We start from the raw sequence: 26,057 nt of genomic DNA, 5'->3' as shown, positions 1-26,057 counted from the left end.
GCTCCTCCTGGGAAAAGGTACTTTTATTTGGAGTAGTGATCAAAGCAGCTGCCAGGGGAAACCTCACAGCTTTGCTACAAAACAGAGAAGCTATTTCAATGATGGCAACATTAACCGATGCCGCATGGTCAGGGGTAACTTGGGCCTGCATCCTGATTTAAGCCCGTAACAAGTTGCAGGCTTTCAAGCAGGACAAGCCAAAGGAGATGGGGTTTTTCACTTTGTGACACACCATGCTATGCTGTTAGGTGTCATCCGCGACAGTTTCTTATACAGCTCATCACTGAGCTGCCCTTCAGGAACTCTCTCCTCATCAGCTGCTTCTGCAGTTTTGGAGGTGTTCAAAACTCTCTGCTCAACTCAGGGCGAGCACCCTTTGTACAACTGCCCCGTTAATGCTCCAAAGGAAAGTCTGCACCTTGGGATGCTGCTGTTAAGGATAAAGATACTGGGGGAAGAGGGGGATACATGAAAATTTTCTCTACTCGACAACTTGCTCTCTATGACTGGCAGAGGAAAGAAGAGCCATCTACCACCCTGTTTTAGCTTCATATAGATAACATATTTATTGAAAATCTGCTTCACCAACAACGGTGAAATCATGACCAAAAATTACAAAACATCATGGTAGTTAGCTTTATAAAAATAAACTGCAGGAGTATGTCTCACTGATTTGTACTGGTCTCTCTTGCCCCCTCCCTCCTTTAATGGTGTACATTATACTCTTCAGCATAATACCGTACTAGAAAATTGCATTCCATCCAAAAAAATGCACTTGTTTTTCTTTAGCAGAGGTCCTTAAAGTGACTTTTCCCCCCGCCCTCCCCAACAATAAATATAGAAAATAGCCTCTAAACAAATAAATTTTAGTTTGGTCAGCTTAAAAAAAAAGGTCCATTTTCCCCCTCTTGGGATATGTAGTGACTAAGCAGCCATTTAAACAGTATTCCAAGTCTTTGGTGGCTTCGGCTGCTTAAAGCTGCAGTTTTATGTACAATCAACTGAGGTCCTTTTTTTTTTTTCTCTCCAGAAACCAAAGACTGTGAGATGATGTCAGGTGTGAATTACTAGTACGATCAGTGCCACATTTGCTGCACCTTCACTAGGAGCAATCAATCGCCGAGGAAAGCAACTGGTAAGAGGAAGTGATCTTTGGCAAGCGAGAGCTTTCATACAGAAGGCGTCTTTGGTGGATGAACCTGTTGCATAAGCTGCGGTCGTTTCACTCGTGGCTTCCGTCTCTTTGGCCTGCTCTTCGCTTTGTTGATCTGCACCACAAAGAATGCCAGAACCACCATGGCACCAAGAAAAGCAAAGACCGGAATAGTCTGTCCTACGTCCTGGTTGTACCGGCCCGGCATTATACCTAGAAAGGCAAAGAGGTTTGGAAGCAACTAACGACCGCATGAGCTACGCTGTCTTTGCAGTGTTAACGCTATCTACCAAAACAACATGATGGTAATTCTTGTTCAAAGATGAAACAGCTATTGATCAGATTATATTTCAGACAGGAAGATAAACAACTGCAGACTGGTTAGCAAAAACAAGACAGGATGCTAACATTACAGAAAAGCACCAGCATTTCCACCTTGACCTATCTGGGCACATGAAAGTATAACTCAGATTTCCCCTGCAACAACAATCTTCTGTTGTGCATTACAAGAGAGATGCAAACACTTGACCATAATTTTACCACTAAGTAATTTCTATAAATCACACCAAATCCTGAGGCCACGAGGAAACTGATTTTTGTGCCTGCTCCAGAGACTGTGCACACACACGGTGAGGATGAGCTATAGGACCAGACCCTTCCTTTTTACAGGCATCTTTTGGTCTATCAGCTCAGCCTGGGAAAAGAGCATGTGTGAGGCTTTCAAACTACTTCCAGCTGGGCCTGCCATGTCACACTTGTACAGGAGAGCACCCCGCCATTAGACTGAATGCTGTTTCAAGTGCTCTACATAATTTGTTAGTGTAACACCTTGCCCAAAGACCAGACAAACTCTTCTAGACTCTGCTTCTGCACCTCTGCGTTCACACAAGGAATTTTAACTAGCAGGAGTTATCCAGCCACAGCTCCCAAGGACAGGAACTGTGGCTGACACACGTTGGTCTGAACAGCACCAAAACCAACCTCAACTACCCAAAAAGCACACACCAAAAATCTTCTTCCAAGTATGTCACACATGCTTTCTTCTGAATAAACTATTCATATGCAAAAATTTCTGTTGAGCTTCATCAGTCAACCTTTTACAACACAGCTATACTATTATTTGCATGTTTTTTCACAACTGAAAATAAACACGTGGCCCCTCTCCTGGCTGCATCGTGTTTGGTTTTTTCCCCAAGCCTGTACAAAAAGCAAAGCAAAACAGCAACTTTCACCCTTTTCAATATTTACCTCCAGGAATGTCCCATGCTCCACTTTCCCCAGGGGACAATGGTCTCACTTGGGGTCGGTTCTGTCGAAAACTGGGTAGAGCCACTTTATCAAGGTCAATTGACAGTAATTTTTGATGTTTCCAAAGGTTGCTAGAAGAAATTTTAAAGACAGAGGTGTCTGCCCACTTACTTCAGTAATGCAAGGAATCTCGTAGAAACATATAGAGAAAGTGACAGTTGGAACCTATAAATAACTCACTAGTTTGGACCCAAACAATAATCTGATCCACTCTTTAGGTTCTGCACTTTGCAGGCCTCCAAAGTTAAATTCAGATGCCACAGGGACACACTTATATCAGCAACTATTTACTAACAACTCTCTTGCACGCAGACTACCAAAAGTTAGCATTAGCAGCTCAGCAGACAAGTATGATGCATCTATATGCTGATGCATTTGCGTTCGAGTGACTGACAAACAATACACCAGAAGGCAGAGTTAGGTAAGCTGTCCAAGAAGCTGCTTCAGAAACTATTTCAAAGGCATGCACCAACGATGGATTTAAGCAAGACCATTCACTCTATGTTGGGATCACTCAATCACAACAGTGAATTGACTTGTGAGGCTATTTTTAAAATCCTTCAGTTTCATAGTGTAGCTATGAGGTGAGTCAGAATTATTCACTGATGAGGCATTAATCATTATTTCCTCTGCAATCTGGTATTTCTCTAGGAAAGACATTCCAGCTGTCCCTTTCAAAAGCAGATGGAACAAATAATTCTTCAGCTGAACTCAAACTCAAGACTTCTTGTATAACTACAAGAAAAATGTATACAAGATGTATACTAACCTGGGGGCAGTTTCATTCAAAGGCTGTGGTTTGGCCCAGGACAGGTGAGGACAAGCAGGAAGGGACCGGGGTTTAGGGTCTCCCAAATGAGCCTCAAGCACCTTTGAGTATCGATGCAAATGGTTACCTGCAACTCACAGCAGACACAGACTGGGTTACCAAAAGACCAGTAGGATAAGAGTTACCAGATAAGAGTTACCAACGTTTGCCTCCAGCTAAGCAGAGCTGATGTAAAACCAGGAGCTCTTTACAGTAATGATGACTTGCAGCTAAATCTCGGTTAGAATTAACCAAAGGGTACCTTACAAAACAGTAAGACTGTGCACCTGCAATGGCAGGTAATCCAAGTTTTGCTGGCAGCACATGAGACAAGACTGAATGCTTTATACATGCTCCGTAGCTAGTAACTAGAATGCTCCCTAGCAGAACTAGGTATCTGAAAATTCCTACTCTATGAACAGAACATTTTCTTTAGTCGAATCACAACTATATCATGACAAATCCCTACAGTAAGTGCTCTCTTCTAGTAAAACAACAGAACTTTGTAGAGCTCACACCAAACTAATCTTACTGGCATATAACTCAAGGGGTCTGCCTGGGTCTTCCTCAATTCCACCCTGACACTCCCTCAGTTGTGGGCTCTGCTTGGTAGTTAAGGCTCTCACCTTCCATCCGCTCTGGGAGAGAGTAGCCAGCTCCCGATGGCGGTCGCTGTCTGTTTTCGGAATGGCTGAGACTTGGCGGCGTCACCCCGTAAGAAGTGTACTGCAGGAGGGAATCCAGGAGCCAAAAGCAATCTGTGGATTTCATAGCCCCAAGCCCCAAACCAAAACATGCATTATGCCACATTTCAAACGTCTTATTATCTTTCTGTTAAGAAGGATACAGTGACATTTAGAAGTACAATCAGTTTTTCTAGCTCTTGTTATTCTCCTTTTGAAGTTCTAGGCCCAATTTCAGAAAGATGCAACTTTCAATCCCTCCTCCCCAACACACAAACACAAAAATAATCTGTTTAGTCTTAAAATGTCTTCTTCTCTTGTGTACCAAATCAGGCTCTTTTGGTGAGTAGGACTTATAACAACAAGTCTCAAATATGGGAATTCCAGGTTGGGCAAGGCCATTCAAGTCCCTGCAAAAACTACCATGGTTTTCCAGTGTGGAAACACAGGAAGCTCAGAGCTTCTGATATAATTTCTAAGAGGGAAACAAAGAACCACCTATTTTTTAAAAGGACAAAATAAATATCTTGCAAAGAAAAGTAAAAAGAAGGTAGTGTTTTCAGTGGAAATTTATGACTTTTTTTTTTTTAAAGCTTGGGAAAGCAAATAAACAAAGGCAGGGGAAAGTTCTGGCTACATCCCAGCTAAAGGAAAAGCAGTACCTACAGCAGCTGTGGTAGAGACCAGGCTGGGAACCAATGCCACAATATACATGATCATAGTTTTCCGTTGCACTTCAACAGCATATGAACCCGTTTTGATTTTCCTGAATTACTACTGCCTTAATCCAGAGCTACCCCTAAAGAACAAGCAGTCCAGCTAGTTAACATCACAATTCTTTAAAACTTCCATTTGCAGGAGTAGAACAATGCCTTATCAGCTATTTCTACCACACAGCAAATGGCTTTTCTCAGAACTTCTCCCCCCAGGAACAGTTGGCTGGGAATGGGAATTAATCTTCATAATCCTGGTGTCCCTTAAACCCTCACCTTTGATTTTTAAAGAGGTCAATCAGATTTTAAGGATTTAATATTCACAAATGTTAGGAATTTACCTCAGCTAAAGTCACCGATGTCCCTGCAAGAGACAGCTCTTTGTTCACAACTTAAAAGCTAATTTTAAAGGATTTCTTTAGAGCCTTCCACTTTTTCTTGCTTCACCGGTCACACTGAATTTAACAGCATTGGGGAGGTCACAAAGCATCGCTTTCTATTACTTAATTTAAAGCTAAGTATCTTCTCTTATGTTACATGCTTTCAATAACCTACAGCAAGCACATAAGGCACTGATACATGTTGGTGTTATGGCCACTCACTGGAAGCTACCCAAAAACAGATAAGGAGAAACCTGAGAACTTCCAAAGAAAAAGAAAATGTTAGGGACAGAGAGAAATGAGCTAAAAACAGAGAGCTCCCTTAGGCAGCAAGTTCCTTTAAACGTATATAAATTAGGCAAGGGATGGATTAAATAACCAAATATTTTAAAAATGTTGGTGACAAAAGCTTAAAAAATTATAAATGTACTTTTCATCACAAAAGGAAAATTCAGGTTAAACATCGCATTCAGTGGGAATGCAGAAAAAGACCTCACATACTGAATTATCTTTGGCCTCTCAAGCCACAGATCTACCAGCCTGCACTTTACACGTCAGGAGAAACCCAATCAATCTCTTAAAAATTTTAAAAGTCAGGTCAGAGTGCTAGAAGAACGTTTTATAAGGACCAACCGCAGTGTGTAGGGAGAGAGAATAGCTTCTCTGGGAATCACAAAAACTGCATGTGTACACACAACTCACACACTTGCTACCTAGAGTTACAAACACTTTGAAAACCCAAACAGAAATTCCTACTTTCTGACTTATTTACACCAGCTGGTTTGTGTCAAAAGTAGAATAATGGGAAAATTGTAATGCACAACTGAAGTGTTGAACATTACCATAAATCGTCACAAGAAACATTGCAAAGGGATCAAGGCAAACATTGTAAAGGCAACAAGGCATGCTGATGACAAACTCAAAAGATAAAATCCATTGCACTACATAAACATTCTGAAAATGCAACTGAGGAAAAAGTGAAGGGATCCCCTAATGGCCTCTTCAAAACTTCAAATCAAGCATGTGTAACTGTTAGTGCCTTCTGGAAACAAAAACACCCCAAAGAAGCGAACCACCCCCCCCCCCCCCAAAAAAAAAATCCAGCCCCCAAAGCTTGTGGAACAGAAAAACAGGCAAGGGGTCTATGGGGGACAGAGGGAAATGCTCCCATCTATCAGAAAGCTATTTTATGTGGGGCACACTTTTGTTGTAACTGCACCTTACAGCATTTTCAGTAGAGCTCTGCAGAAGTGAGATTAATCCCCAGTTAGGAACACTTAGAAATTCCCTAGAAAACAGCTGCCTCTGATGGGAGCTGTAAAAACCCCATAGGACAGTTGTCAGTTTAAGACAATAACTTTTCCTGCATGTCAAAGCTTACACACCTTTCTGTCGATGGCTGTCATCCAAGCAATTAGAGTCGCCGTACAAAACAATCCTGCCACTGCCTTCGGAAGGAACTTGGTAAAGTCCCAAAATAGGGACATTTTCAATTATGGCAGTCTCCTGTTTTAAAACTTCAAGACCTAAAGCAGAGCACAAATAAATTTCATAGCCTGCAAAGCATCAACATCAATTTACCTTAAGTCAACACAGCCTACATTGCAAACTATGCCACTCTTCACGTCACACATTTATGCAAAGTGTTTTCAAAAACTCCATGATGTTATGATAAAAATGAAACTGCTCCAAGACCCTGTTTGTGAAGTTCCCTACTGATATTAGTGTGTTTCTTTGGTGGAGAAGCAGAAAAAGACCACATAACCCGGATTATCTTCAACATGCTCAAATGAATAATCCTAGTATTTTCAGCAACAGGTATAAAATCAAAACGTTCTGCCTTACAAATTGCTTTATGTTGGTTTAGTCCTTCTGCAGAATTTTACAGGACACGGTAACTTAAGAATCAGCCATCACAGTGCGCACTGCTCCCCAATTTACTCTGCTGCCATGCCTACCTATTCCTACAAGAAATCTACCATGGAACTAACAAAAGAGAATAGAGACATTCCATGAAATACAACATCTGTCTCCTTGTGAGCAGCAGCTGCAAGACAAAGGCTTTGACTGAACTCATTTAAAGCAGCTGTTCAGGGGAAGCCCATTTTAAAGACTGCTGGGCTTGCATCTCTCTGCAACTCTGCAGTTACTAGTTACCCTTGCACTTTGCCCATTCAGCTTTCAATCCAGGAACAAAGAAAAGTATTGTTTAGTAAGGATACCTAAGCCAAAAGAAAAAAAAAAAAAAGAAAAAAAGAAACTCACATAAGTTTTCCCACCTTCCCCCCGCCCTGCTTTAACCTTTGGCAAATTTTACTCCCTCCTCACCCCAGCTGCACTTTGTACCAGCAGGCAGAGCCAGTTTTCAGTACATCCAACCCTACCATGGTTGGGAGGTCTGCTTCTCAGCCTTTTCTGAAACGCTTGTACCAATACTGTAAAGAGTAATTTTTGAAGGAGTTTCATTTAAAGGCCTGCCTCTGAAAGCCCTGCAAGTATCCAAATAATGAACTGGCAACCTAAAAGACATGTTTGTGAGCTATTTACAGTTATAACTGAGATAATCAATGAACAGAAAAGATGAAAAAAGCACAGGAGCCTTCCTAGTATGAACTGTTATGTGCAGCAAAACCCGGAGTACACCTGGCTATAAACCTGCCATTTGTATCTTACAAATCCATCCAATCATTTTATCTCCTGTGAACTGAAAGCTCTAATAAACAGCAGGAGGGAAAACACCCCAATTCATGAAGGAACTAAGATGAAATGTAGAAAGCTGTTCTTTGCTTAAAGGTTTCCCGCCTCTAATACACATTTCAAAAAACAAAGTAAGACAAATTTAAAATGCTAAATATTTAGCCTCCTTTACTTGAGACACTGCCTTTAGATAGCAGAAGCAAAACACAGAGCTCCCTTGCTTTGTGAATTGCAATGAAAAGGATTCAGCAGAAAAAGCAGGTCTAGCAGGCTACTTGTCAAATTGACACTCTGTCTCTCTCTCTCACATAAGGAAATACTTAAGTCATCAGCATACAGCATTCCAGGGGTATCATGTTTCCTCCAAAAGGCTCACACAGATGACCTCTTTACTGTTCCAGAAGATTTCTCCACTAGGTAATCATGTCTACTGCACATCGTAAGTCAAAATTACAATGAACTTCCTGATCTTCTCTGGCAGCTGCTGAGTTATGTCAGAAGCCATGCATGTGCTTCTGCTCAAACACTCAAACCCCCTACACCCATATACACAAACCTGTCCCGCAACATGCGGACAGTTCCAGTCATTTAGTCCTACACAGCACTCCTAAGGGCTCATAAAAAACACTTTTTTTTTTTTTTTTAAAATGGCCTGCTGCCATTACATTCTGAATTACCACCTCACAAATGAAAAGATATTATGATAAAACTAAAGAGAATGGATATGCACAGAGAATACAGCACTCAAGTCTGAAAGCACAGGCTTCCTGTGTGCCTAAAATTTTCCCTTACAAGCATCTAGCATGTGACATTTTGTCTACCAAAATTTTCCTTACCTATATCCTTAGATCACCACAGCTCCCACAACACTCACACCAAATCTGGCAATCATTAGGAGATATATTTCAGTATCACTTGAAATTTGTGAGAAGCAGGGACAAGTAACACAATTATGACACAACACCCTCCCCTCCAAAGATGCCCAAGACACATACATGCAGATGTGTTTACATACAGCAAACACAATAAAAGACTACATGTATACGCTTGGATACTGCTGTACTATATAAACATCGTATACAGAGTCCAATTGCAGCTGCCCATTAGGCATCAACTACATGGTCCAGGCAAAATGAAAAAATACCTACTCTGTCAATGTGTTTATAAATTCATTGTTTTTACACCTTTAGACTTAGTAACTTTGCTTGTGCACCGACTCCAAAATTCTACTTAAAACACAAAAGACAGACAAGGAAGCACATACCTTGATCCTTAAAAGTCTGTGCAATGACAATGCCATCTTCCGGAAACTTTGCAATACTGCATCCTGATGCATAATTCACTGAAACACATCACAAAACTGCAGTTTAGACTAGAAATGACTGACACTCCCTTCCCAACATATTTCAAGTGAGCTGTTAAAACAAGCACAGAAGAAAACATTCCCAGGACCATTGCTCTGAATTTGCATGTTTTGACCAATATGTGTATTCATACAGAAGGCATTTCTAAGCACAGCTTTTGCAGGTTCACCTTTACAGACTGCTTTCAAACCTTTCCATTTAGGATGCTGACATTACCTTTCTTAACTGAAAAGCTTAATCAAATGCCATGAGAAATGTAGTATTTCACACTAATAGCCATTATTTATACCACAGAGAACCTGCCTCCTTCGGTCAATGCTGGTGAGCATACAGAGACCTCAGCGTTGGTGCCTTCTCATTTAACATAGACATTCCAAATGAACTAGTCAGAAGACAGAGATTTGGAAACAATGCTTGAAAACATCAAGTGACTTGGTCAGATAAAAAGAAAGACTGGCTAGACCTAGAAAGTCTGAAAACAGTAAGGCCACAGACCTGTGGCCTAACCACAAAGTTTCAACTTGAAACCAATCACATTCATTTCAGGAGCAACAATTCAAAAGATCACAAGAACAGGAATTTACAAAACATCTCAGGATGTTGTGATGCATGTCTAAATTGGCATATTCCAAGGAAAAAGTCCCCATCGATTTTCTTCCTCCAAAATTTCAAATTTCTATGTAATTGCAAAATCAAAACCCAAAGGCTTCATCTCAGCAACTAATAATTATAGTCCAGACAAATACAGACACACCCCAGAATTCTCTTCAAAGTATTGCATGTGGAATGCAAGCCTAAACTGAGAACATTCATTATGTGGGCTGAAAATCTTTCAGATACAGTCTACAAAGGAAGTAGTCATTTAAGCATGCTTGTGAGACTCTCTTGACTGAATTTGAGTGGTTCCCTTGACTCTCACTCAATCTCATTCTTACAGAAGACTATTTTCTGAACAACACACTGTAGCCTGCGTAGGCAATGGACTCCAGTACTCACTTTCATGATTTGCCATGGTAAAATCACCTTCATACAGCCCATCGCTAAAGGCCATATTCCAGACAGAAAGCAGATCATTGAGAGCTGGTATATTAGCACCCCCAGTATCAGGCATCCACCACTGTCTATAAAAATTACAGCATAACACAGTTTATTAGTATGCAGAATATACTCCTAGAGTTTGTATAATGAAAAGTCAGGTGTCTGCCCACATGCAGACTTTTTCAAAGTCACTTAAATAATGAACTACATCTCAAAGCCTTATTTAACTCCAGGGGCATGTGAGCAGCTGTCTCTCTGACACCAATGCTTTTGAGCAAAAGTAATACTAATGTAAAGTTCTCTGTGCATTCCAGTTCCATGGAAAACTTCAATTTGCTAGAAAGAAATTCAGTCTTATGCTCTTTGTTTGGCTAAGATGAGGCAAAAACGATGGTCACATCACTTGCTTCTCCTTTTTCAAATGAAGCAAAATGTTACTTGCTCACAAACTGCAGAACAGATCTTTCTAGCTTAACAGTAACACAAAACAGGCTGACAACTACAGTTAATTATGAGGGTCTCTCTCACCACTGGTGGTATTAGCATATTTTGCCTTTATATGATACACTGGAACAATTTCAATAACGGGTGCACAACCTGGCGATTCTGTTTGCAACCCATGTTTTCTTTCTATTCTGCTCCCTGAAAGTAAAAATATATCAATTTTTCTTTGTCAGTCTCCCATTTCTTACTTCTTTCCATTGTAAATGTTCTTCTGGGCTTTAAAAGAAGATTACATTACCAAGGGAGCCTCTGCAATCATGATAAAATAGGAAGATGTTCTCCTTAAGCTGCAGCTTAAGGTCAATTATGCTCTTCAGTAGCAGGTACTCTCTTCTTACAGGTAGCATGCAAGCGCTAAAGTACAGCCTATCACATTTGGGATTTTTAGGGTAATGCACGCATAAAATGTCAATTCTATGGCATTTTATTTCTCAAAGAGCTGACACAAATCAGTACCTTGTGTTTTCATCATAAAACTTCACTTTTCTCATCACAGATGTGTTGTACCAGTCACTAAACACTATAAGTGAAAGTCCGTTATCAACATCCCTCCTAAGCTTGGTGATCTCTTCGGGAAAATACTCTTCCTCACTGTCCACCATCAGTAAAGTCCCTGTGTGTAAAAGCAAAAACAAGAATTCACTGGGCTGTTCACTGTAATGTTATCGCTATTCACGCAACCCATGTAAAAGTCAACACAAGCGCACACTTTGCACAATATCTGGTCCACGTGCCCTGCTCTGGCAGCTCACCTAAAGAAGTCATGTTTAAGGATGGGAAGCATAAGACAATTCTGTCTACAAATGTATCAAAAAAATTAGTTTGGCAGCACAGTATGCTTTTTAAGGGTGTTACTTATGACTCGCGCTTGTATGGTCTCATGAACTGAATGCCCACATATTTCAGGTGTCTATTTTGCAGTTTGGTCTCACCCAAATGTTCCATAAACCGAGCCAAACTGTGGCAGAAGAGGACAATCAGGAAATTCACCGGTGATCTAAAGCGCTAATGTAGATGCACCCTAGTCAGAAGGTTTTTCACTGCTCCAATTCTAAAAGGTACTCCACTCACTACTGCACATTTGCAGCCAGGTAGACAACAATTATTCTGAAACTTGGGTTGAGTCAGACCTTGAAAGCTACAGCTGCATTTTAGTAGACCTGACTAAAGTGCCATTGCCACTTCCACATGACCCTCTCCCACTCCTGTGAACAAGCAAGCACAACCTTCTCCACATCACTGCAAAACATAACCAGAAAAATACACTTCTATTTCCTGAAAAGATGTTTACGCTTTTAGATTGCTCCTAAATAACAAACCATTTTTGCTTCTTCAATTTCTGATTGCCCAGAGAGGTGGTGGAACTTCCATCCTCTTAGACAATGCAAATTTCAGCAGCATGATACCTTGAGCAACCCGATCAAACACTGACACTGGCCCCACGTCTCACAGTCCCTTGCAACCAGGCCAATTCTATAAGTCTGGGCAGTCTGCGTTTGGAAAGCCTTCTGATAAAGATCCTGTAGATGTTAATGTTGGACTTGAACGATGGGACAGAGCGCACCCTCACCAAGTTTGCAGACAATACAAACTAGGGAAAAGTGGTAGATGGACCACAGATCACTGCATTTTCCACCCCTCATTTCTTCCCATTGAGGAAATTCTGGAAGCCCAACAAACTACTAATCAAATGAGGTACAATGTAAGACTGGGCTCACACCCTCCCCAGCATGGCTGCTGCACAGGAAACACCTGAAAGCTGTTGGAGTAACCACAGGAGGACTACTAGAAGAGATGAAAAATCAAGTGTACCCAATCCTCTTCTCCACTTAGTGCAACATACAGTAAACATCCTGAACTACTACTTTGGGATCCTGCGTAGGAGGTAGGAGAAAACTGATTCAGGCTTTCCACCCATTTCTCCACAAAATGATGGTGAACCAGAGGAGAGACAAGTCCCCCAATGCTGCTCCCTATCAGCTATAAAACCAGCGGTCTCAGAAGAGAAACTATTTTGTCACTTCTTTAAGGGCTACCATTTCTGTATCCAGTTGCACATCCACTGAACTCAAAAAGCAATGGTGTGTTCTTTACCGAATAATCAAGATAAAGAAAAGATTACTACTGACATTTCCAGAACTAGAAAACTGTCAGGAGAATGCACCCTCACTTTACAGTCCACTGAAGAACATCACAGCCCAAAAGAGACGAGGGTTTTGTTGGAGCATATCATGGTTAAATAGAGGGGCATACTGGAGCAGAAAAGAGCATGGACAGCTTGGTTTGTCCCCTACCTAGCAAATCTATCAAATCTCCTTCGTGATGAACACAGAAGAAACAAACCACATATTGCTTTGCTATCACATGTGGTTGAAGAGAATACCTTCCCCACTCTTTTATCTATCCACAAAGACCAGTGTTTTAAAAGGCCACTGCTGAGGGAAAAAAAAAAAACCAAAACAGAATGGACACTTTTGATTTTAGTCTGCTATTCACATCATGCTTCATTTTGACTGCGGTAAAATCTTTTGGCAAATACAGTTCTGCCTTTGGGGAATGGAATACAGAGGGGCTTTTAACCCACTCTGAGGTGGGCTTTCCCTCTCATTTTTTCATGGTAAGGATAGAAAACTGCACTAATTCTACTAGACTCTACAAGCAAGCTTCTGCAGCGACACTTTACACAACTAAATATCAGCATAGAAATAATACAGAGTTATAATACTTTTCTACTACCATGACAATTCTTCTATGCACTCCCCACAACATTTTTGGTCTTCCAAAAACCAGGCCATTTTAGGAAGTAGTTAACAGTATGGAGAACAAGGCAATTAACTCATGCTTACCATACTGACTTGCATCAAAACATGTAAATGGGGAACCAAGAACCTCAACAAAGTATCCCATGCTCCTTAGGTGCTGGTACATGTCCCTGAAGTTTGTGTGGATATGGTCACCATTCCTTAGGAAAAGAGAAGAGTGTTGAAGACATTTAAATCTGGCATGCAGAAATCTAATTTAAATCCTCTAATTATAGATTACTTCCTAGTTTCCTTTCTAAAAGGTCCATTTTTTTCAGATGATAACCCGTAGTTTTCCATGCACCGTCTCCTCTTTGCAAAATTCTTTACAGATGACACTGGTTCCAAGTGCTACAGAGAAGAGTTAGCAATACAGTCAAAGCTAGAGATGGAGTATGTTCCTTACAAAGCATAATTCTACATGTTTGCATCGTACCATAGAGAAACACTGCTGCATTAAAACCAGATGTTCTTCACAAGGACTTCCTCCTCGCACAAGCACCAGTAAGAGGAGTTTTAACTACAAACTGGAAAAAGCACACAGGACCACCTGTAAATAATTGCTGAAACTCAGCAGAGTTCCTGTCCATCTGACATATCTGCATCCTCCAAGTAGCTTTCCAAAAGCCTGTGTCTTGGTCACTGACACCATTAATCCTCACTTATACATTGTTGCGTGATTCTTACTATGGATGGTTTCCCTCTCCATCTATGAAAGCCAACAGGTCAGCTGAGCCTTGCCCTGCTTTGAAGACAGTCTCCCTCAACACACAAGGGGTTTCTTCTTTAGGATTCAGTCTTTCAAATTTCTCAAGTATTTTTGATAAGTGAATGCTGCAGTGGCTAATAAAGTGCCCCCCTTAACTTCCTGGGAGAAATTAGGGCAGAAAAGAAAAATGCTACACTTTGAAAGCCAAACAAAAATCTCGGTGTATTAAATGTGCATTTTAAAAGCTTTTCATTTCATGTGAATAAAACCATAGAGCACAAAAAACCCCAATCCTGCACCAAAAGCAAGCAGAGTCCAAGTGCTTTTCATGGATTTCTTAGAAAAGATAATCCCATGCCACACTGAAAAAGGCCAGAGCTCCCTGGCATTCAACAAAGTTATCCCGTATCATTAACACACAAACAAGAAATACTGATTTAATAGAACCTGAGATAAATACCAATCTAACGGATCATTCTTCATCCTCAAATTATCCCTGGGGAAGTATCCTGGTGGATAACGGAGATTATGATATTGATCCCAAAGGACTCGCTTACTACGAGGTGGAGTAGGAATAATCTTCACTTTTATTGGAAGCTTCACTGTTGAAGTCTGCTCTGCACCATTCTTAGACTGAAAGACAGAAAAAACTACAGTGAAACCCTTTTTCCCCACAGGAACATTCACCAGTTAACTGCAGACTGTAGAAGACAAAAAAAATGGAGGTATCAAATCTGCCTTTAGTCACTGGTACCAGCTCTGGAGACAAAGAGATGACTTTTGCCTTAAATCACCATAGTATTTTTTTTTGCACTCAACAGTTTATATTTATACTCAGAATGTAAAATACTTAAAATATGTTACAACTGCGATTTGGTTCAGTTGTTCAAAAGCTTAAAAACTTCTCAGGAACAATTAAGCATGGTTCTAGAAGAGATATATTTAAGTAATCTCTTTTTCAAAACACATTACTTAGAATTCACAATAAACAAATGAAATTACAAAGTCTGTCTCAAAGAGAGGTTTTCTGATTCTAAAACACATCCAATTCGCAGGTTAATCCTGCTCTCAACTATAAAGGTTCTCTTGTACTCTTCAATTTCCTGACCCCAATCTAACTTACACTTCAAATGATGGGACCAGAGCAACCCCTTAAAAAGTAACTATTTGCATATCGGGAAGCAGTTTTAATAACATTAACACAGAAAAAACAAAATGCACAGAACTCACTTCATTTTCTGCAGGGGATGACACTGTGATCATAACATGACCTTGAGCAATGCCTTCCCAAGATGCTGCTTTCTTTGCTACAGAGATAGAAATTGCTAAGTATCCAGACCAAGGCCATAACACAGGGGAATAGGAGAAAGCCACTTCGATATTATCCCCATTTTGGGGGAGATAGGGTTGCCAGTCTGGCTGTGAAATGAAGGATACAGAACACTGGTTAAACAGTATTTGCAGTCACTAATTTTTGCACACACTAAATTTTTGCACTCTTCCCCTGCACGCAGAAATAACAAATCTTAGCTTTTATGAAGGTTATTTCAAATCAAAAAATGTCCACAAAGCCCAAAAGGTTGGGGTTGTGTCAGTGAATCAACCTATTTGTGACAGCCTTAATGATCCAACTATAGGCTTTTCAGAGGCAGGACTCTCTAAGAAGCTACCGGAACAGCATGCTGCCTAAGTGCACCTGTTTCAACATTTTGGGGTCCTGTCTAAGACTTTATTGGGAAGAACACAAAATTTCCTTTCCAATAACAAAGAGAACTATTGCTATAACAGATACAGGCAAATTACATCAGCTGTATCTGAGTATTATGATAAGCTAACAGTGTTAGATCAGGGCTTCAATACCCTTTAATGCAAGCTTAAATTTAAAACAGACCTCAAGATTCACACTAAAATGTTAAAATAAAGCTTATTTACATTGGCTAGAGTTTTGGGATAGGTGCTTTATTTAACTTGCATCAATTCTCAAATCTGTTCTACATTTAAACTTACTTAAACCCTAAAAAAAAAAAAAATTTAAAAGCCGTCCTAGTCAACCAACATGCTCAACATCACTGGTGTAGAACAGGTTTTGCAGCAGACCTTGGTAAGTCAATAAATTCAGGTCGCTTTGACCCACAGAAGAGGCATGATTTATAACATCAGGATCCTTTACTGAGATTACCTATGCTCCAGACAAAAAAAAAAAAAAAAAAAAAAGGAAAATCTATCCAGAAGATTTAAAATGCTATCAGAGAACATAAATGCATTGCTTGAAAACTTGTAAACAGCTCATGTTGACAAATCTTACCAATCTGGGTGCATCCTTTAAAATCAAGCATTTTGCATTTCTTGCTCTCAGCAGTAAGAAATCTGATTTGTTCTATGAAATTCAGAGTCTTTTCTGGGCAGCTTTTAGCAACAGTAATAGTCAGGACTCAGAACAACATTAAGTCTTACCTTGTCTACAATTCTCCCAGTGACTCCCATACCATTAAGGATAGTAACATTAACAATGGTTGGCATCCCTCCATAATATATGGGCTGAGAGCAATAGGGCCACATGTAGGGACATTCTGTCAAGTCAATATAGCTTGGACTCAAACTACAGCAGGATGGAAGAGGTAAAATTTAAAAAAAAATAAATCAATAAACGGAAGAACATGCCACTATACATAACTATGAAAAAATTACAGATAAAACATGCCAGTCATAGTTACTCTATGAAGCTCTCACCTCACTTCCCAAATCTGCCTCAAAATCTTCTTCCCTCCCCCTCTAATTTTCTTTTTTAGTTTTATGAAAAGATTTTCACAAAAGAAGAGAAACTTTTCAGCACAGTGAGAATGTTCTTATTCTGGAAAGGTAAAACTTAAGTACTTTTCCTTTGTGTTCTAGGTTACATTATTCATAACATCTGAGGCTAGAAGAGAAAGTAAATTTAGCTCTCATAGACACTTCATCCCCTACGCTGCTCTAACTTTGGCAGAAAATACATTGACCTTTTCATCCATTCTCTTGTCAAAATTTATGCTTCAGGATTACATAAGATCTGTGCAAGTTCTGTTTATTGCATAAGCACAGATTGCCCAACTGAGTTACACATGCATCACCTGCTCTCTGAAAAGAAATACAGCAGATCATAGTGTATCATTGATTAATTAAGGATTAAAATTAACCTGGCCTGCGGTTTATAGCTGTTGAGGATCTGATAAGCTCTCAGAAGATCCAACTTGCCATGTCCTTGTTCAAACATGTTGACTCCAGGAAGTCTACGTGCTGACGCAATAAGTGCCTGCTTCATACTTGCTGGATTCACCATTTCACGCTTCTGAACTGTGCTGAAATAGGAAACAATAGATCACACTAGGTGGCCTTTATTCCAGTTTCTAGCTAGTCCTGATTACCATTTCACCTTAACAGTCATTTAATTTAAAGAGAATACAATCAAAAATCAAGTTACTGTGAGCGACATCTACAGTTCATATTTGTCTATTATTACTTGATTTCTCACTGGAACAGCTGAAGAAGAGTGACAATTTTCTGATACACTTCTCTTAAAAACTAGTATCACATTAATTTTTCCCCTTACAATGGGCTCCATGACCAGCAGCCATTACAATCAGGGCAGTATCTTTACATGCTAAATAAAATATTCAGAAAATCAAAGCCTCTGTAACTGGAAACTTGCTGATATCTTTCACAACATGACTCTTTTGCAGGGGCGGGGGTGGAAATAGCTTTGCTGTTCAAAGAAAAATGCACCATTTTAGGGAGGAAATATGATGACGACTTTGAATTTTTGGCGTGTTTTTCAAATAAATGTTCGTCTCATCCTTATGTAGCAGCAATGACAAACACAAAATACAGACTTGGAACTCCCACCTTCCTTTCAAGTTCTTCAGTGTGCAACAGATGACCTATGCAACCGGATAACAGCCATAAAACCCTAAATCCTGTAAAATTTACAAGTGCTTAGATAATTATCTGCTACAGGTGCCTACTTTGAGCAGCTGCTCTTCTAACACAATTGACAGAAGCTCAGCAATTCAAAATGATTAAAAAATGTGACAAAATTACTTCGTAGTACTGTTCTCCCTAGTTGTATTTCAAAGATGTAACTATTTTTCAAAACACTTCTCAAGTTTTTCCCAAGAAATTTAGAGCTAGTCAGACATGGTAATGTCTCAGGTAGAACCACCCTGATTTTATCCTCCGAGTTTGTTTTCCTACATCTAAACACAATTTACCTTCATTTGGTGGGTGTCTTCAAGGGCCTTTTATGACCCTCCTGCATCAGTATCTTTTTAGAGATTATTATTTAAGACTTACCTTACTAACAAAGTAACAGCACCTGCTACCACAGGAGATGCTACACTTGTCCCAGAGAGAGAGCGGCATCCACCTTTCATACCAGAACCTCTCACTCCAGAGCCATAAGTAACAATATCAGGCTTCACTCTACCATAACCTCCAGGCAGCTCCTGTGAAAGAAAATGGATGGATTAGTGCCCTAATACATAATGAGCACTGGTTGCTTCATCTGGGCAGGTCATTCAGAAGTAGAATTATCAACTAAATTAGATGAGAATCATCTAACAGAATAGCAAGTAACACCTAAAGAAGGACTCAAGCTGCTTAGGACAAGTTCTCAGTGTTTCAACGTCAACAGTACTGCTGACTGCTCTAGTATCTATGCTAAGCACGAAACCACTGACAAAATGATAAACATACTGCTACCTGGCTAACGAATGAGATGCAGCACAAACAGAAACATGTAATAGTCCCCTTAATCAAGATCACAATGCAATCTCATCTGAAACCATCTGTGCAGTACCCATCACCTCAGTTCAACAGGCAATAAGTGCAATGTTACATGTAGTATCCGGAAATCCTAGGATTTTTAAACTAAAGCAAGGACAATAGCAGGCCTTCATTTTTTGCAGATTTAACTGCACAGGCAAGTCCTCACCGTAAATCAAAAGGTACTGCACATTTTACAAATACATCAAGAATGTCAATACTGGTCAAGACTAATGATGAGAAATGCTGCAAAGAACATTAAGCTTCTTCCTTAAAGACTTACAGTCTTTAACTATTCTGGACTCTGATGAAATCTTTTATCACTGGTTACTCCACACAACCATCTGCATGGGATTACCCCTTCAAAAGCGGCTCCCTTCCCAAGGACCTTATTTTGGCTGCAACTATGGCTGGCCATAGTCAAAGTATCTTACCCAAGTGGTCATTCCCCTTGATGAAAAGCGAGCTATATTATCTTCAAAGTCAATGCCACCTACTCCAATCACATCCATCTGGTCAGCAGGGTTATTGAGAGTCCTAGAACAAGTTGGGAGATAGGAAGACAAAAAAAAAAAAAAAAAAACAAGACACTGTCATAAGTTTATCCTGATAACGGAAGTGCTGCCATCAGATTTTTAATCAGACACTGTTTTTAACCTCCACAGAAACAAATATTGGTCCTACCTGACAAAGTTATACTTTACAAGCGAGAGCAACTTTTCAGGCAGTTAGTAACTACCAAACCATGTATCTTGAACACAAAACAAAATCTATTTTTAGGCATTTATTTTAGAAATATACCACAAATCATTCTGGCTTGATCCTTTCTATATTCTTTAAGCTCAAGATCAGCACCCAAAGATGTCTGCTCACACTAACAGGGAAATGTCAGCTGGAAGTACTGCCACTCTTCTTTTACTGACTTTCCATTGTTTCAATGAAAAATATTTAGCTAAGTACAACAAATTGCTGTACTACTACAGCAAGTGATAAAGACAGTGGAAAGAGTTTAACTTGAGTCACTTTCTATAAACAGATTACAGAAAAAAGGAGGAGTACAGAAAACTTCCTGACAGAGCACAACTACTTCCAAAAACATACAACATCATATTTGCTTTTCTTTGAAGTGGTCATTGAAACTTACCCATACAAAGGGCCATCATTGCCAATAGCAGAGACCATGATGACATTGTTAGCTGTCAGTTCCCACACCTACAAAAAAATGAAGAGACTTTTCTAACAAACATACGCTCCATAGGGCCTGACATAAGCAAATGGTTAGTCCAACCCCCCTTTCTTACTGAGACTTATAAAATACATCTCACCGGTATATTAAGTTCCAAACTTTCTTAAGATTATGTGACCAATAACCCAGCCTCAACAGCAACATTGCTGACAGTATGTATTTAGGTTACACCAAAGGAAAAACTCCTGTCCATAACAAAGTACTCCAGATGCCAAAGTCAAGTTACTCTGAATCCCCTCAAGTAATACTCTGGGGAGAGTAGTGAAGTTGCTGTCGAACTAGATTTCAATGCAGGTTATCATAAAAAACGGAAGAATTTCTATGCCTCAAATCCCTTTAATTACCCTTTACAAAGAAAGATTTTATCCTTTTTAAAAATGTAAATTAATTCACTTAGTGGTTTTGAAAGACAGATCAACAATTCAGGGAACCATGACATTTACAAAGACAAAAACCTAATTCCATTTTATCCTGAAACAAATCTCTTATCACATAGCTGAATCAAGTACCTGTACTTTTTACCTATTTCTTCTTAAGCAATTTGCTGCTAAATTCACACTATCCATATTTTTACCATGAAATAAACTAACCATGCAGAGATTTAAAAAAAAAAAAAAAAAAAAAAAACCACAAAACCAAGGGTGGATTTCAGTTAAGCTTCTTCTGTTAAGGACCCACTTAGTTGCCTGCTTGGGAGTCATGCTTCCTAGCAGTGCATACAGCATTTTGTAAAAGGGCATGCTTCCACAGCTCGGTGAATATTTGAGTTATGTTTGTTTTTTTTTAAATTCATTCCTTAAATATATTCCTAAAAGCCTGTATACTGTACAAAATTTCTCTCATGTAAATGAAACTCCACAGAAACTGTCAGCAGCACCAGAACCTGTCAGCAGCTGTGGCAAACAAGTAGCTCTGCAACTTCAGCGTTTGTGTGAGGGATATAAACACCATGACCACCTTACTTCCTCATACTAACCTTGTCAACAAACGGATGATCCATAAAGTCTGGCCCACCAATACTTAGATTCAATACATCTATCTTCTTTAAAATTGCATAATTAAAGGCATCCAGAAACCAAGATGTATATGAGACCTTTGTAAGAAAGAGGGGGGGGGAAAGCTATCATTGGAAAATCTAGTGATTCCATGACGATACAGACTTCAGAGAGAGAGGAGAAACAACACTGAAATAAAGCACAAAAGTGACAGTGGCATCCTAGTATTGCTAATGCCCAGTACATTTGAGTGATTGCTCCAACACTATACAGATCAGACTTCCACACATTATTTCTGAAAAATATACCAGATTTGGAAACTGTAAAACATCTTGCAGTAAAGTCTCTTTTACGTATCCTTCTCATTTATCAAAGAAAATACATCAACATTTACAAGTACCTGCAATAGTACCAAAAGAAAGGATTAATACAGCGTTAATCTGGAAAGGCAGAAATTGAAACACATGTAAAATAGCTACCTGGTTATTGGTGAACACTCTAAAAATGTGCAGTTCTGCATTTGGAGCAAATCCCTGGCATTCTCTCATGCTGGCTATCACTCCAGCTACAAAAGTCCCATGGCCTAAACCTATCACAGGGAGAAAGAAACAAAATAAGCTGTTAGCAGACATACCATTTCATCGTCAAGGATTCGTACTGTTAAACACCACCTGTACCAAAAATCACATCAATCTAACAGACTTTACAACAAACCACAAACACTGGGTTCAGTCCTAGTCTTCTTGAATCATATTTTACTCCTGGGTTCAGTGGGGCCAGAATTTCCAGCACTGTGTAGCGAGGCAACCAGCTGATGAAACTCTGAGTGATACATACTCCAGTCTACGCACTCCTGATTGCTACCAATGAAATCAAGAGCCACACAAAGCAATCATGAGAGAAAAAGGTTATTTTGGAATAATGCAACTCACAAGGCCAACGTATTTTTACGTAAACTTCTTAAAAGATTTTTATCCTGACTCTGCAATAACCATATTTTTTTAAGGATGAAAAATGAGACAAGGAAACACATTTTTTCCTGTCCTCAAAAAATAATTTAGCTTTTGCTTTATGGGACTGTCCAGCAATCATCTGGGCACAAAACTAATAAAAAGTGCTACCAAAAGCAAGTGCTACAATGCAAAGAAGTACTACATATGACACAGGTGCACACAAGACCGAGCAAGATATATGTATGGCTTGAACTCTAAAGAGATTAAATTGCCAGCTGATTCACTGACCCAGACCATATCAAGTTAATAATCTGCGAAAGCATATGGTCAGGGCAAGTTAGGGGTAACATATAAAAAAAGGAACACAAACATACTGCAGAAAATAAAAAGTTCTTTGGAATGTTGAATGGCATGAGCCAGCACAGTGTTTGTTGATGAAAACTAGCTTAGAAAAAGCTAAGAAAACTAAGCTTAGAAAAAGCGTACAGGAAGCTGCCAAAACTCTGATTAGTTTAGGACTGCATAATGAAGAAGGCAAATACTCTCTCGTAAGTATGGAAATATGTATGCACTGTGAAACAGCAGAATACATAAAAAGGAACAGGAAAGAAACAGTTTTGTGGGGTTTGCTCTCACCTCCACCTACTTTGACAATATACTTATGTCTGCATAATGTCTTCTTGCCCTGACATTTTTCAAGAACTATGATGAAACGCCACATATGATTCAAAGGAGATTTATGCAACACCCTTCTGGAACCTTAATACTTTTTGTTGAATTTGGTATGAGTACAAAGTGCTCGGGACACTGCAAAATTAAGCTTAAAATTGCAAGATATACAGTTTCAACAGATGTTAATAACAACAGCAGTTGTACAATGGAAAACAGAACACACCAGTGTCAGGAATAGTTGGTCAATTGTGCGCAGTAACTCACCATCATCCAAGGTTCTCTCATTAGTCCAGTTTGTTCTCTCCTTTACATTTTTGAAATGTGGATGTTTCTCGCTCAGACCAGTGTCAAACACTGCTACTCTTACACCAGCACCTATAATAGAAAAGCATCGCTTTTTCTGATTCAGCTTCATAGCAAATCTATCACATCAAAGAAAACTTTTATGTTTAATGTAGCATACAATTTACAAGCTCAATTAAGTTATAGATTTAAAGAAAACATATTCCAATTCAGAAATTCAACCACAGATCATAAATATGACCAATTTCTCTTAAGTACAGTACACACATACACAGAAGAGCACTCCGTAAGTATACAATGCATCTCAAAACAAAGTATTTCTCAATCTTTCTGGAACTGGCACCCAATGAGAGATTAACACATAGGAGCCAATTAGCCTGTCCTTACACTTCACTTGTGTTTTTTAAAGAAAGTAATTGTTCTAAGCCAACAGACAAAAGCATACCTGTGTAACCCATCTGCCAGAGGACGTCTGCCTGCAAGGTCTGAGCAACTTGGCGTGGGATAGCTCTCAGCAAACGCCTGCTTGAGTGTCGACCTGTTGCATGCCAGAAACCAGAACCTAAAGAAAGACTTGCTCTTCTCAAGGGACGAGACGACTGCCATTTTTGAGTCCACCTGGTTTCATTGCAGTGCAACGTTGGATCAGCTATGCAGAATGAGGATGAAGAGAAGAAAATACAGTATGAGGAAAACCACAAAAGTTTAGCTTTTTATGCAAATAATGCACATCATATTGTTACCACAAAAATTTTAGACAAGTGAGTATCCATCTTCTCTGATCAAAATCAGTAAAAGCTTCCATTTTATCAACTAGCAATATAGTCGTCCATAGTCTCTGGTAACTGACTGCTGCGAAATAAATGTTTCTACATTGTAGCTGGAATCGTTGTCATGTCTTTAACAAAGGTATGACAAGACCCTGATAATTTTATAGGCAAAACAATAGATTTCTGTAAATTAAATAAACACTGTAGAGCACTTCTCATTTGTGTAATGCTAAGCTGATGGTCTGAAACAAGGCTGAGAAGACTTTTCCAAAGCAGGTCTCATGCAACCACACAGAAAATTACTTACACTCCAAATATTTGAGCGATCGGAAGACCTTCCGCTGAGGTGTTACACGCTTGATGTTTGGATGATCTTCCAGTGTCAGTACTCCAGCTTTCTGTTTCTCATTGATCTGAATAACTTCAAAATCACTAGGATAGTCACTGGCTGGGTTGTTGCGAGGTACAATCCTCCAGTTCTCAATATCACTACTTTTTAGTGCACTTGAAATAAATTTACTTCTAGCTTTAGCTGTGAAGTATCCATTAAAAGCCACAATATACTCTGGAACAAGAGCACAACTTATCAGAACCGATGTCTAAGCAGCTTACTCACACATTCACGTTGCAAAGGTCCAAATATTTCTTTTTTCCTTTATCCAGAACAAATAATCACAATTTGAGGCACTTTTTTGTTGCTTTTAGAAACCTGCAATTTATTTCTGCACGACATAAGGCTTTTTTTTTTTTTTTTCATCAGGAAATCTGCAAAATATGATAAAAACCTTTGAAAGGAAGGTATAATTGTAAATATCATGGAAAGCTGAAAAGATGGGGGCAGAGCAGGGGAGAGGTAACAGGCTTACTGTTACATCCAGCAGTACAAACTGCTTGATATGCCAATTCAATATGCTTCTTGACGTGTATGATTTAAAGACATCTAGCCTTTATATGGTATTGAGTTTTACTGCAAATTACTGATACCAACTACCACACACACAGAGCACAAAGCCAGTGCCAACATCCAGTCCTTGATCTGGATTAGTGATTTGTGAGTGGACCTCAGTCCCAGCGCACACCACCACATTCGCTACAGTAAGTCTTTGGCTAACTACGCACAGAAATGTCACTATGGACGTCCTGCCTGTAAGCACCCAGGCACACATACAGCCTCACTGTGGAAACATTATAGGTACCTGAGGCACTAAGTGGACACAGGGCCAACACATCCTACTGCTATCCTGTGCCAGCTCATCAGTGACATCTGCCTCGCTTTGTCTTTCATCTGCTCCCTTCACAGTTATCTTTGCAATTTTTCCATGCATGTACTATTGCTTCCAAATTTTTTCTTGAACATACCCACAGAAGTTTCTTGCCTTTCTAATCCCTTCAAGGCCAACTTGTGGCTGCACTTCGTAAAAGAGCCTCAACCATACCACTGGCTGGGTCAAAACAAGCAGCTACTAAACACACCAAAGTGACCAGGCTTGCCCACTTGAGCCTTCACACTCTATTTTCACTTTTAACATCCTCTTTATTTCCCCCTCTCTTCCTTCTCTCATTCTTTGAGTCTTGTCTCCACTTAAACCAAAAACCTTTGAAAAAATCTCTTTCTCTTTTTGAGTATAGAGAATTTAGCAGACAATATGCTTCTGCAGAAACTCTCTGAATGTTACAATTGCACAAACACCACAAATAAGTAACATACACTTGAACTTCACAGGGATATTTTTTTTTACTGCTTAACTCTCTATTACCATGCTCCACGACTGTTGAAGTGAATTCCACTTTCAAAGTAAGGCGAGAACATCCAGGACATATGTGAGCCTCATGAGAGGAATTCCCTAGTCTGGTACCGAAGTGTTTTTTGCCACAGAGTAATATAACAACCAGAACAAACCAGACGTTTGCAAACTTCATGGTCATAGAAGAAAATGGTTTCATTCCAAAAATTCCATATATTCAAATCACAATTTTCTTCTTTATAATCTAGTTCATTTTTGTTTCAGTAAACATTGCTTCCACTGTGCTGATCAACTGGATATTTTTAAAGCTGTGTCCAAAATAAGTAGAGATTTCATGGTCTTTTGAGGTAAAGCCTTATAAACAGGTTCATTTCTTTCTACGCTTCTTCTCCATTTTGTATTAAAGGATTTGGTCACT

General features: G+C 39.5%; 1 protein-coding gene across 2 annotated transcripts; it reads right to left on the bottom strand.

The window, feature by feature from the left end:
- Positions 1-557: 557 nt before the first annotated feature.
- On the bottom strand, positions 558-26,057 carry MBTPS1 (membrane bound transcription factor peptidase, site 1). 2 transcript variants are annotated; one of them, XM_009481017.2, is made up of 22 exons: positions 25,652-26,057; positions 24,202-24,459; positions 23,570-23,773; positions 23,086-23,196; positions 21,676-21,785; positions 21,178-21,294; positions 20,100-20,167; positions 19,390-19,492; positions 18,485-18,636; positions 17,332-17,493; positions 16,613-16,757; positions 15,389-15,577; positions 14,619-14,791; positions 13,495-13,610; positions 11,105-11,261; positions 10,103-10,227; positions 9,007-9,084; positions 6,431-6,571; positions 3,896-4,027; positions 3,231-3,357; positions 2,402-2,532; positions 558-1,366 (listed from the first exon to the last, which is right to left on the bottom strand). In XM_009481017.2, the coding sequence occupies exons 1-22, from the start codon at positions 25,836-25,838 to the stop codon at positions 1,170-1,172; spliced, it is 3,183 nt and encodes a 1,060-aa protein (XP_009479292.1). In that variant the 5' UTR covers positions 25,839-26,057; the 3' UTR covers positions 558-1,169. The 2 variants fall into 2 exon arrangements, with proteins under 2 accessions (XP_009479292.1, XP_075572012.1); XM_075715897.1 differs by lacking the exons at positions 10,103-10,227; positions 11,105-11,261.

The sequence above is a fragment of the Pelecanus crispus genome, chromosome 8, assembly GCF_030463565.1.
Source record: "Pelecanus crispus isolate bPelCri1 chromosome 8, bPelCri1.pri, whole genome shotgun sequence".
NCBI classification, from domain to species: Eukaryota; Metazoa; Chordata; class Aves; order Pelecaniformes; family Pelecanidae; genus Pelecanus; species Pelecanus crispus.
Note: the sequence above shows the minus strand (reverse complement) of the source record. Positions and strands in the feature narration are given on the sequence as shown.